At 40.1% G+C, this 12829-nt stretch overlaps 5 protein-coding genes across 7 annotated transcripts in view; 3 read left to right on the forward strand and 2 right to left on the reverse strand.

The window, feature by feature from the left end:
• The window catches only part of LOC133548057 (uncharacterized), a 51048-nt gene extending 38253 nt beyond the window's left edge, over positions 1 to 12795 (forward strand). For all 3 annotated transcript variants that reach the window (XM_061893486.1, XM_061893473.1, XM_061893479.1), the window contains 5 exons: positions 10261 to 10551; positions 10765 to 11013; positions 11131 to 11229; positions 11375 to 11440; positions 11542 to 12795. In XM_061893486.1, coding sequence (XP_061749470.1) covers positions 10261 to 10551; positions 10765 to 11013; positions 11131 to 11229; positions 11375 to 11440; positions 11542 to 11900 — 1064 coding nt within the window. In that variant the 3' untranslated portion in view covers positions 11901 to 12795. The remainder of the gene's footprint in view (positions 1 to 10260; positions 10552 to 10764; positions 11014 to 11130; positions 11230 to 11374; positions 11441 to 11541) is intronic.
• Positions 1 to 12829, reverse strand: part of LOC133547997 (T-lymphocyte surface antigen Ly-9-like) — a 280939-nt gene that overhangs the window by 172602 nt on the left and 95508 nt on the right. The gene's annotated exons all lie outside the window — the stretch shown is intronic.
• The window catches only part of LOC133548174 (CD48 antigen-like), a 160771-nt gene that overhangs the window by 57721 nt on the left and 90221 nt on the right, over positions 1 to 12829 (reverse strand). The window lies entirely within an intron of this gene.
• Positions 1 to 12829, forward strand: part of LOC133548213 (CD48 antigen-like) — a 76070-nt gene that overhangs the window by 18997 nt on the left and 44244 nt on the right. The gene's annotated exons all lie outside the window — the stretch shown is intronic.
• LOC133548214 (CD48 antigen-like) lies at positions 4420 to 6190 on the forward strand. The gene is made up of 3 exons (XM_061893523.1): positions 4420 to 4603; positions 5335 to 5625; positions 5839 to 6190. The coding sequence occupies exons 1-3, from the start codon at positions 4555 to 4557 to the stop codon at positions 6102 to 6104; spliced, it is 606 nt and encodes a 201-aa protein (XP_061749507.1). The 5' UTR covers positions 4420 to 4554; the 3' UTR covers positions 6105 to 6190.

The raw sequence follows: 12829 nt of genomic DNA on the forward strand, positions 1-12829 counted from the left end.
AGCATACAGACACAGTTTGTGGAGATTATTAAGTTTGAAAACGCCCCGTATGTAAATGTTGATGATCTGTTGAACTTTTATACATCAAGTGTTGTCAATGTTTTGGATACCATTGCTCCTGTCAAAGTTAGAATGGAGAAATGACGATTTGGTCTGGGCACAGAAAAGGGATGCTGCAGAACTGAACGGAACTGGTGCAAGTCAAAGCTCCACAAGTCCATTATGAGAACAAGACTTTGTGTAGAACAATATTTAGTTTGGTAGCAAAACACACAACAGGTGCAACACAACACAACGTTAGATCTTCTTTCTATTTGTACAAAGTCTACATTTATAAAGAATTATAGGAAAAGTAACATCAGAACTTACCTGCAGTGAAAGTCCACATGAAATAGACCAGAACATGTTGGTAGTCCATTATAGACGATTCACTTTCACCAATTTTACCAAACTAGTTTGCTGTCTTTTGATAGCTTTTCACTGAACACAGCAAATGTAAAAGTGAAAGCCAGATAACCTGCAATACCTGAGAGTCTTAAATATTGATTTTCAAAATACGAGCATAGCCAGAGCAGTCATGGTATATGTAGCTGTACACTTAATATTGAGTACCTGCTTCTTACATGCATAACCTGAGAGCCCTAAAAATGTGCTCACCTAATAACAACCAGGACTTTGGTAATAGACTCGGCCAATCAATGACTTGCTGGCTGGCGGAGTGGCGAATGAGAGAAGAGGAGGGCGGGGCGAGTGTGTGGATGACGATTTTCCGTCTAGTAGCAACGCCTTCCTTGGGAAAGGCGTGACCGCTTGTGGATCAGTGAAAGGCAATCAGATCCTGATTTCACTTTGGACGAGTTTCTTTGCATAACTCTGACTATAGAGGTCACAGCATGTCAACAATTTGTGAAATCCTTCGGATTTCAATTAGTCTGCTGAATATGGGAACAATTCCACGCACTTAAAAGCAATGTGTACTTACTCAACAGCCCCACAGGTCACACTGATGGTGGCCGCATAAACAACACCAAAACTGTCACAAACATGCACCCCACTGTGAATCACACCAAACAAGAACAACAAATGCATTTCGGGAGAACATCAGCACCGCAAAGCAACAGAAACACAACAACACAAATACCCAGAACCCCTTGCAACACCGACTCTGCCGGGACGCTACAGTATGGACATGGATAGGACTAGAGGAGAGAGAGGAACGAAGGGCAGAGGAGGGATTGAAGGAAAGTCCAAGTCTAAAAGAGTGCACAAAGACGATGAAGAGGTAGATAAGAGGAAGAAAGTTATGCTAGATAATTACAAGATCATTTATACATTTAAAACAAGTCAAGATATGAATGACATCAGCTTGATGACACTGGTTAAGAGGTTAAAGAAGGACATTGGAGAGGTGGATCGAGATACATGGTGTCCGGTGGAACTGATCGAAGTTGACAGGAAATATTCTAAACATAATTTGTTTCAATGATTAATTGTCAGCATCCGAAAATTGTTACAGGTTTGACATCACACAATGTTTCTTATACTATAACTTGTACATGCAGGTTTGTTTGTAAGAACAAGTCTTCCAAGCAACACCCGCAATACACAACGCTATATAAATATAATTCACACTTCACAATTCACTCGATCCGGCTACACAAACACCTGACCTATTTCTTTACTTTTGGTGTGGTAGGTAAGTTCTGCTGTTCATTTGGTAACGTCTTGTTTATGTGGAGATGAAAACTACCAAGTGGAATTATTATTTTATATAAATGTCATGTTATATGTTTAATAGAGATATTCTTGGGCTAATTGTCATTTTCACATCTTTAGTAGAGATGCCACCCTCCTCCAAGTCAATAAGTGCCAGTAAGAGAGATACAGACATCCTCAGGCCATGACAGATCAATCAATCAATCAATGTTTACTTATATAGCCCTAAATCACTAGTGTCTCAAAGGGCTGCACAGACCACCACGACATCCTCGGTAGGCCCACATAAGGGCAAGGAAAACTCACACCCAGTGGGACATCGGTGACAATAATGACCCAGTGGGACGTCGGTGACAATGATGACTATGATAACCTTGGAGAGGAGGAAAGCAATGGATGTTGAGCGGGTCTAACATGATACTGTGAAAGTTCAATCCATAATGGATCCAACACAGTCGCGAGAGTCCAGTCCAAAGCGGATCCAACACAGCAGCGAGAGTCCCGTTCACAGCGGAGCCACCAGGAAACCATCCCAAGCGGAGGCGGATCAGCAGCGCAGAGATGTCCCCAGCCGATACACAGGCGAGCAGTACATGGCCACCGGATCGGACCGGACCCCCTCCACAAGGGAGAGTGGGACATAGAAAAAAAAGAAAAGAAACGGCAGATCAACTGGTCTAAAAAGGGAGTCTATTTAAAGGCTAGAGTATACAAATGAGTTTTAAGGTGAGACTTAAATGCTCCTACTGAGGTGGCATCTCGAACTGTTACCGGGAGGGCATTCCAGAGTACTGGAGCCCGAACGGAAAACGCTCTATAGCCCGCAGACTTTTTTTGGGCTTTGGGAATCACTAATAAGCCGGAGTCCTTTGAACGCAGATTTCTTGCCGAGAAATGTCTGTCAACTAGTTGTAAGTCCATGTATCGTCCCGAAAGTTATGAAAACATTTTATGAATTTTGTAAAGTTACTTAATGCTGCTTTAAATAAACACTGAAAGGTTCGTTCAAAATTTTTGTGTTCAAACAAATAGTTGAGCAACAATCGTGTTCCCATGTTTATTTTTTACAATTTTTTACTAATTGTTTTTTATGTGGTCTGCACTTTGTCTGGTTTATTATTATTATTATTATTATTGGCTTTTATCTAGTTTGCCAGCAGCACGGTGGTACAGGGGTTAGTGCATGTGCCTCTTGGAATCTTTCCATGTGAAGTTTGCATGTGTACTCCGGCTTCCTCCCACCTCCAAAATGGCTAAAAATATCTGGTTTTGTTGCCATAATTTGATTTTTTTCCCCCTAAACTTTTGTTTTTCCCATGCACACATCTGACTGCGACTCACTGAAAATGACACACAATCCACTTTTATGTCACGACCCAGCAGTTGGGAACCACTGGTCAACTGTATAACAGTTACTGTAATATTTCCATGTCTGTCCAGAGTGATTGACCACTTTGCAAAAATGAAAACGAGACGTTACAGTTTACTTCTCAGAAAATGATTCCCTGAACAGACACACAACAGTTGTTCATTTATTCTACTACTGTGGCTTTATTGTTTTGTGTATATTTTATAGTTTTGTGTATCTGAAATAGGATTAGCCACATTGCCACAAATGGAAATTAAATAATATAAAAGAACCCAGAGATGTAGGGGTGCTTTATTTTTTGTTTTACTTTTGTAGATGTTAAATTTGCAGATGATTACTGCAATATATATTTCAAAAAGATTCATTGCTCTTCCTTTTTGCTTTTATCAGTAGCAGTTTAGAAGTCTGGAGTAAAAAAGTGCACAAGTAGGTCAAATGCATTAGTTAATTTCAGGTGGTTAATCAAAGATCCATACAACATAATCTGATATGATATCATAGTTTAAAGCACTATTTATGTATTTTTTATGATAAATAAGTGCTAAAAATGTTTTTGCTTGCGCGCTTTGCACGCTCACATGAATTATTTGTGCCCCAGGTGTGCCCCAGTACAGTATTAGGTCTAGTGACGCCCCTGGTAAGAACTAGAGTTTCTTAAGTAAAATTAAACATTTTATTAACGTAATACATGAATTATGGGGGAAGAGTAAGTTTTAATTATGTTTCCTCATACTATTTAAATGTTTAATAGTTGTACTACATAAACTTAAAAATATTACATAAAGTTTACTTTGAAAATGTAGTGTTTTGAAACGCATGCTAGACGACGCATGCGCACAGCACAACAGGCTCTGTCCGACTGACTCTGCTCCGGCCGTTAGGATCACTTCACAGAGTACTGCACGGTGGCATTATGGGTAATTCTTATCTTGCGTTTATAATGTGTTACAGAGTCGATGTTTATCAGAAATGTATTTGGTGTATGTTCACAGAGTGTGGCACATATTAGTAAGAATTTTAAAGTTGTTTATATCACAACTGTCAATGTAAAAGGTATTTATGTTGAAGAATAATGCATTGCAAACTCTTTTTACCGTCGAGACAGGCACGCGTCCCATTCAATGCAGTCACGCGCCTGCTCCTTGTCGGGCACGCGCCTGCTCCTTTTCGGGCACGCGCCTGCTCCTTTTCGGGCACGCGCCTGCTCCTTTTCGGGCACGCGTCTGCTCTCTGTCCGGCATGCGCCTGCTCTCTGCCGGGCACGCGCCTGTTACCTGTCTGTCACGCGCCTGCCCTCTGCCGGGCACGCGCCTTTTACCTGTCTGTCCCGCGCCTGTTGCCTGTCTGTCACGTGCCTGCTCTCTTTCGGGCACTCTCCGGCACTGGGAAGGGTGCAGCTCTACGGAATTCACAGGGAAAATGCGGTGTCATCCCGGTATGTTCGCGGAAGAGAATGTGAATCGTCTATAATGGACTACCAACATGTTCTGGTCTATTTCATGTGGACTTTCACTGCAGGTAAGTTCTGATGTTACTTTTCCTATAATTCTTTATAAACGTAGACTTTGTACAAATAGAAAGAAGATCTAACGTTGTGTTGTGTTGCACCTGTTGTGTGTTTTGCTACCAAACTAAATATTGTTCTACACAAAGTCTTGTTCTCATAATGCCTCCATTTATGCGGAAGCGCTGTCTTCGTTTTGTCACTTTGTGGGCGGTTATTCTTACACGGCCCCTCCGTTCTGATTGGTCAGGTGACAATTGCTGAGGGCCAATCAGAAGTATAGCAGGGCGGGTCATCGTCAATATGTATCAAGATAATACAGCTCTTGTCGACAAACACATTCTAAAAAGTCCAAATTTAGTGGAATTGTGGAAAATGGTAATTTAATTTTATCTAAAAGTCTTTGAAGAAGGTAATGTCTCATCTGTTGAGAGAACATCACATAGTTAATGAAGTGTCAAGATCAATATCTCTCTTTTCATACACATACAACCAGTCCACAGATGTCAGTCAATGATGGAAATTATACTTTCAAATATGTTTTCTTTCCTCACTTGTCTGTTTTAAAAAATATTTGTATTTAATATTTGTATATGTAAATATTGAATGTATGTCACGAAGTGGGACTATTAATTTTCTTTCCTCCTTTCGATTTGTTATAAATTGTATGTACATGTATATTTAAATCAGGGGTCACCAACCTTTTTGAAACCAAGACCTACTTCTGTTTATGTCCCTTTCACAGTTGTTGCACAGGATGTGAAATATTTCCTGAAGGGTCAGGACATACACTTAATGCCATCCATCTCTGAACGACCTCTTGTAATTTTCTGGCAACATAATGAAAAAGATGTGGTATATTCTACTGGCACGGAGAAGTATGTGGCTTCTTCACACAAGAACAGAATCACTCTGGACCGGGTCTCTGCAGAACTCACCATCAAAAACGCCACATATGAAGACAGTGGAGACTATCTCCTAGAAATGAACATAAACAGCAAGCTGCATAGTTTCCAGCGTAGAATTGAAGTTATAGGTAAGTTTACATTTCCATTCATAAACATTTTAATACAAATATTGAGCACTATAAATATTAACTTTTGTAATCTAGGTTCATTAACAATAGTGTTGATTGTGTTACATTTGAGCTCAAATGTGAACACGACTCAACACGACATGAATCTCCATCCCAAAAACAAAACAAAAAAACATCTGAGCTCATGTTGACCATCCTTCTGTTTTCTTACAGACAAAGTATCCAAACCCAACATATCCTGTGAGATGAGCGACACAAAGCAGGCGACACTTGTGTGCTCAACAGAGTCCAAACATCCTCATTTATTAAAGTTGAAGTGGAGCTCACCAGGAAAGGAGCAGACTGGACCAAATTTAACAATAACTGTCAGGAATGAAGATGATGATCAAGTTTATCGTTGTGATGTCAGCAACCCTCTGACCAATGAAACGGCTTCATTCACCGCTAAGGACTGCTTCCTGGGTAATTATAATCAATAATGATGGCTGTGAAATGGTGGTTGTACATGTTTAGATCTTATTTTGGATATAATGTACAATCCCCGTTTCCATATGAGTTGGGAAATTGTGTTAGATGTAAACATAAACAGAATACAATGATTTGCAAATCCTATTCAACCCATATTCAGTTGAATATGCTACAAAGACAACATATTTTATGTTCAAACTGATAAACATTTTCTTTTGCAAATAATCATTTACTTTACAATTTGATGCTAGCAACACATGACAAAGAAGTTTGGAAAGGTGGCAATAAATATTGATAAAGCTGAGGAATGCTCATCAGACACTTATTCGGAACATCCCACAGGTGTGCAGGCTAATTGGGAACAGGTGGGTGCCATGATTGGGTATAAAAGCAGCTTCCATGAAATGCTAAATAATTCACAAACAAGGATGGGGTGAGGGTCACCAATTTGTAAGCAATTTGTCGAACAGTTTTAGAACAAAGTTTCTCAACAAGCTATTGCAAGGAATTTAGGGATTATACCATCCACGGTTCATAAAATCATCAAAAGGTTCAGAGAATCTGGAGAAATCACTGCACGTCAGCGATGATATTACGGACCTTTGATCCCTCAGGCGGTACTGCATCAAAAACCGACATCGGTGTGTAAAGGATATCACCACATGGGCTCAGGAGCACTTCATAAAACCACTGTCAGTAACTACAGTTGGTTGCTACATCTGTAAGTGCAAGTTAAAACTCTACTATGCAAAGCAAAACCCATTTATCAACAACACCAAGGAACGCCGCTGGCTTCTCTGGGCCTGAGCTCATCTAAGATGGACTGATGCAAAGTGGAAAAGTGTTCTGTGGTCTGACGAGTCCACATTTCAAATTATATTTGGAAACTGTGGGTGTGGTGTCCTCCGGAACAAAGAGGAAAAGAACCACCCGGATTGTTATAGACGCAAAGTTCAAAAGCCAGCATGTGTGATGGTATGTGGGTGTATTAGTGCCCAAGGCATGGGTAAACTTATACATCTGTTAAGGCAACATTAATGCTGAATGGTCCATACAGGTTTTGGAGCAACATATGTTGTCATCCAAGCAAAGTTATCATGGACGCCCCTGCTTATTTCAGCAAGACAATGCCAAGCCACGTGTTACAACAGCATGGTTTCGCAGTAAAAGAGTGCGGGTACTTTCCTTGCCCGCCTGCATTCCAGACTTGTCTCCCATCGAAAATGTGTGGCGCATTATGAAGCGTAAAATACGACAGTGGAAACCCCGGACTATTGAACGACTAAAGCTCTACATAAAATAAGAATGGGAAATAATTCCACTTTCAAAGCTTCAACAATTAGTTTCCTCAGTTCCCAAACTTTTATTGAGTGTTGATAAAAGAAAAGGTGATGTAACACAGTGGTGAACATGCCCTTTCCCAACTACTTTGGCACATGTTGCAGCCATGATATTCAAAGTTAATTATTATTTGCAAAAAAAAATAAAGTTTATGAGTTTGAACATCAAATATCTTGTCTTTGTAGTGCATTCAATTGAATATGGGTTGAAAATGATTTGCAAATCATTGTATTCCGTTTATATTTACATCTAACACAATTTCCCAACTCATATGGAAACGGGGTTTGTAAAATACAGCACTATGTCATCAGTTTCTGATTTGTTAAATTGTAGAACAGTGCAAAATATTGCTCATTTGTAGTGGTCTTTCTTGAACTATTTGGAAAAAAAGATATACAGATCATTTAAAAAATTGTTGAAAAATTAAGAAGTGATTCAATTATAAATAAAGATTTCTACACATAGAAGTAATCATCAACTTAAAGTGCCCTCTTTGGGGATTGTAATAGAGATCCATCTGGATTCATGAACTTAATTGTAAACATTTCATCACCAAAAAATAAATCTTTAACATCAATATTTATGGAAAATGTCCATAAAAAATCTAGCTGTCCACACTGAATGTTGGATTGTTGTATTATTTTTTCATAGTTTATGAACTTACATTCATATTTTGCTGAAGTATTATAAAGGATTTATGGATCGCTGCTACTTTTTAGAATATTTTTAGTAAATCCCACTTGTCCCTTGTCATGCCTTCAAGTACCCCAAGGGGTACGCGTGCCGCCCAGAAAGAGAACTACTGTTTTACAACTTGTCATCGTGCACACTTTTAAATCACACAACTAACGTGACTGCTCTGTAACATGCTGTATGAGACTTGTGCAGGACAACCTAAGTGGCTGCAAGACGTACTTGGTCAACAGCCACACAGGTCACACTGAGGGTGGCCATATAAACAACTTTAACACAGTTACAAATATGCGCCACATTTGGAACCCACACCAAACAAGAATGACAAACACATTTTGGGAGAACATCCGCATCCTAACACAACTTAAACACAAGAGAACAAATACCCAGAACACCTTGCAGCCCTAACTCTCCCGGGCTAAAATATACACCACCTCAACCGACGCAAGTAAGGAGGGTGGGGGGTGGGGGATTGGTGGTAGCGGGGGTGTGTATATTGTAGCCCGGAAAAGTTAGGGCTGAATGGGATTCTGGGTATTTGTTCTGTTGTGTTTATGTTGTGTTACGGTGCTGATGTTCTCCCGAAATGTGTTTGTCATTCTTGTTTGGTGTGGGTTCACAGTCTGGCACATATTTGTAACAGTTTTAAAGTTTTTTTTACGGCCACCCTCAGTGTGACCTGTGTAGCTGTTGATCAAATATGTCTTGCAACAGCACACTTGTGCACGGCCAGATGCAACATATAACTGGCCTTGCACGCTGTCTGAACAGGATGTAGAGGGTGCTAAAGACAGTACCATCATTGCACTCCCTGGATAATGCTGATTGGATATAAATCGACAGGAATTTCGAGAGAATGCATATCCTGAAATTCGAGGGTCTCCTGGGAAAATTGGGAACGTTGGAAAGTATGACGCTGTCAAGCACCGTTCATATTAAACTTGCGGCCCACACTAACATTAAATTGTCTATCAAAGTGCGGGCCGCAAAATAACGTCCCGCGGGCCACATGTTTGAGACCCCTGCACTACAGGCTCTTCCCACTCCTTGTTTCCTTCTCACAGACAAGCTTACACACGTCACATAATGTCACGTCATACGTCACATACGTATACGCCCTCGTGGAGCAGAGAGGTAGCAGCATGGGTATCGTTAGCTGTGATGCTAGCAGAGCCGTGCGAGTGGTAATACGAGAGAAAGAAGGTGCGAATGAAGGAAGACTTAATTCCCAAGAAAAACAGCAGGCGGTCCATCGTCTGGCGGGGGTTTGGCTTCAAGTGGGAAGATGTCGAACAGACAACCGTAATAAGTCAAGCATGCGGCACAAGCGTTGCTACAAAAAGTAGCATTTCTGCTAATATGTAGCATCCTTTGAAAAGTCACCTGCTAGAGAATGAAGAGTGCTTACTTCGCATGTCAACATCTCCGTTCGGTGCCACACGCCCACACCATCAAAACATTTCTGCATCAACACCGTATGAAAAAAATAGAATTTAATAACGTCCGTAGTAACCTACCACATAGCAAAGGACGAATATTATGATTTCCTATTATGCAGCTCATTTTTATTTGACACTTAAAATGTTTCTGACAATCCTGCACTTTCTGTTTTGGAAATGACATGAACGTTTGTGCCACTGCTTAATAACTGTTTAATAAATATAGTTTTGGTCAATTGCCTTAGTTGTGATTTCCTTCTCTGCATGAAAGTTTAAAAGTAGTATTTATTAATACAGTATTAACAAGAATGTTTTAATGTAGACACATAGGATCATCATACTGCTGTTATTATATGTATCAAGTGTTAATTCAAGTCCAAGGCAAAATATTGAGATAGATATCGTGTATCGCGATATGGCCTACAAAATATCGAGATATTAAAAAAGGCCATATCGACCAGCCCTAACTTGATGTTTAAAAGTTCAACATATCATCAACATTAACATACAGGGCGTTTTCAAAGGTAATCATTTCCACAAACTGTTATGGTAATTATTCTCACTACAATCGTGCAAAGTAGATAATGCTGTGTTTATACACATTAAAGTCTCTTGTGTTTTGTTTATAAAAAAGGGTCTTAATGGTGCACCACTACAGCTGAAGACTATTTATCTGTTTATGTCCCTTTCACAGTTTCTGCACAGGATGTGAAATATTTCCTGAAGGGTCAGGACATACACTTCATGCCATCCATCTCTGAACAACCTATTAGATTTATTTGGCTACATAATGAAAATGAGGTGGTATGGTTTACTGGCACGGAGAAGTATGTGCCTTCTTCATACAAGAACAGAATCACTCTGGACCGGGTCTCTGGAGAACTCACCATCAAAAACGCCACATATGAAGACAGTGGAGACTATCACCTTGGAATGAACATAAACAACAAGCTGAATACTTTCCAGCGTAGAATTGAAGTTATAGGTAAGTTTACATTTCCATTCAAAAATATTTTAACACAAATATTGAGCACTATAAATATGAACTTGTCTAATCTAGGTTCATTAACAATAGTGTTGATTGTGTTACATTTGAGCTCAAATGTGAACACGACTCAACACGACATGAATCTCCACCCCAAAAACAAAAAAAAAAACCATCTGACCTCATGTTGACCATCCTTCTGTTTTCTTACAGACAAAGTATCCAAACCCAACATATCCTGTGAGATGAGCGACACAAAGCAGGCGACACTTGTGTGCTCAACAGAGTCCAAACATCCTCATTTATTAAAGTTGAAGTGGAGCTCACCAGGAAAGGAGCAGACTGGACCAAATTTAACAATAACTGTCAGGAATGAAGATGATGATCAAGTTTATCGTTGTGATGTCAGCAACCCTCTGACCAATGAAACGGCTTCATTCACCGCTAAGGACTGCTTCCTGGGTAATTATAATCAATAATGATGGCTGTGAAATGGTGGTTGTACATATTTAGATCTTATTTTGAATGTAATGCACTTTGAAAAGTTGATTTGAGTTTGACTTTTGTTTTTCTGTGCAGGTAAAAGATCAGATGTTCATCTGATTATCATATTAGTCTGTATCTTCATTCTGGTCATCTTGTGTTGTGTTTTATACATAACATGTCAATATCTAAAAGGTACAGAAACTCGACATGACAAAAGACAATCAATCAAAGTCACATTAGTTATTTATTTAAATGTAATTAATACCTTGTTGGGATGTTAGTTTCCTTACCTCACTAAGGTGATTGGAATGTAATTATCTTTGTGTTGTTGTTTCAGTGTCCAAAGAGCGTGATGAAAAGACATCCTTCTTAGACCAAGTACTCACTCTTACCTCCAACTCAGGTAAACTAAGTCATTACACTTATTGTGTTCTGCTTCAAGATATTATTTTTTTATCCCGTTTCAGAATGTTGTGCATTTTTACCCTTTTTGGTGTGTTTTAGGACTGAACGTGTTGACTGAGGATGAGAAGATGGATTCAGAAGGAGCCATGCTACTCACTGCTTCTGTTCCTGCACTTCATTCCTCTTCAACACACTTAAACACTATCACTGAACTTTCAGATACCAGCAATGATCCGCAAGATCAGCAGAAAAATTCGGAGGAAAATGTGAAAACAGATGACTTCCTGAGTGGAGCGACACTCAGTGATTGGGGAGGAATTAGAAAACGAAGCAACAGTTGGTCAGGAATCAGTCCTACATATGACAGAAATGTACATCTCAAAAAGAAGGAAGATTTCAGGGAGAAAAGACAGACAATTTCTTTGACCAAAGTAACTAATAATTTGAAAAAGGAGTGAAAGAAGCCTTTTATGTTAAAAGGCCATTTTGAAACAAAGATGGAGGTTGTAGCAACATGAGCTGACAAATTCACCAACAACTGCATAATTTTCTTTTCCCCCCAAGATGTCGCCGCTGTAGTGGCTGCTGGTGGCAGGAGCTCTGTGCTCTTGTGTCATCCTTCTGTGTTCCTGGTGTTTCCTTCTTGTTTTCATGTCGGTTTTGTTTTTCCTTTTGGTTCGGGACCCTTTGGGACTGTCTGACAAAGGGTGCCACTTTCTTCACTTCTGTGGGGCTTTTTTGTGGACTTCTGGATCTGCTTCCTTTAGACCATGGAGACCAGCTGCTGGGTCTCTGCCACACCAGAGTCCGTTTGGAGAGACTGGAGGAGACGCGGATGAAGAGACAGAGCTGCGGAGCTGGTGCTGAGCGCCGGGACGGACGGGGTTCACAGGGTCTTGGCTGAATGAGCAGGTATCGGACACCTCGGTCTCCTTGGACGCATCCTCACTCATCCATGCAGACTGGACACTGGCCGAGAGTTAGTGAGCGGCCGAGTGGCTCTCTTGGTTGCTTTGTTGGGTCTGCTCCTGTCTCTGGCCATGCTCCCCCCCACCCCAGCAGAGGCCACCACACTGTATATGTTTTTATTTTAATTTTATATTTTTTTTTTTGTAGCTGTATATAGAAATGGCTGGTTGCATCAGCAATGCTCTTTTAATGTCCTTTGTGTTCTTTGATGTTTCCCTCTTACACACATGCTTATGTGTGCTTTAGCTATGAGTTTTTTCCGTTGTCCTTAGTCTGGACCCCCTCTCCAGGGGCCCAGGCTTACACTGAATAGTCTACCTGGACGTTGGAGTCTGCAATAAAGCTTGCTTGATTAGTTTTCAAATAAATAGATATGAAACTGTACATATATGATGTAAATACTGTACATATATGATGT

Source organism: Nerophis ophidion, linkage group LG02 (assembly GCF_033978795.1).
Source record: "Nerophis ophidion isolate RoL-2023_Sa linkage group LG02, RoL_Noph_v1.0, whole genome shotgun sequence".
NCBI classification, from domain to species: domain Eukaryota; kingdom Metazoa; phylum Chordata; class Actinopteri; order Syngnathiformes; family Syngnathidae; genus Nerophis; species Nerophis ophidion.

What these genes read in the sequence shown, in the direction of transcription:
- LOC133548214 (XM_061893523.1), top strand. Translation starts at nt 4,555, where the DNA reads ATGGACTACCAACATGTTCTGGTCTATTTCATGTGGACTTTCACTGCA. An exon ending in CATGTGGACTTTCACTGCAG is followed by an intron (nt 4,604 to 5,334) that starts GTAAGTTCTGAT and finishes TCCCTTTCACAG; the next exon opens with TTGTTGCACAGGATGTGAAA. An exon ending in GCGTAGAATTGAAGTTATAG is followed by an intron (nt 5,626 to 5,838) that starts GTAAGTTTACAT and finishes GTTTTCTTACAG; the next exon opens with ACAAAGTATCCAAACCCAAC.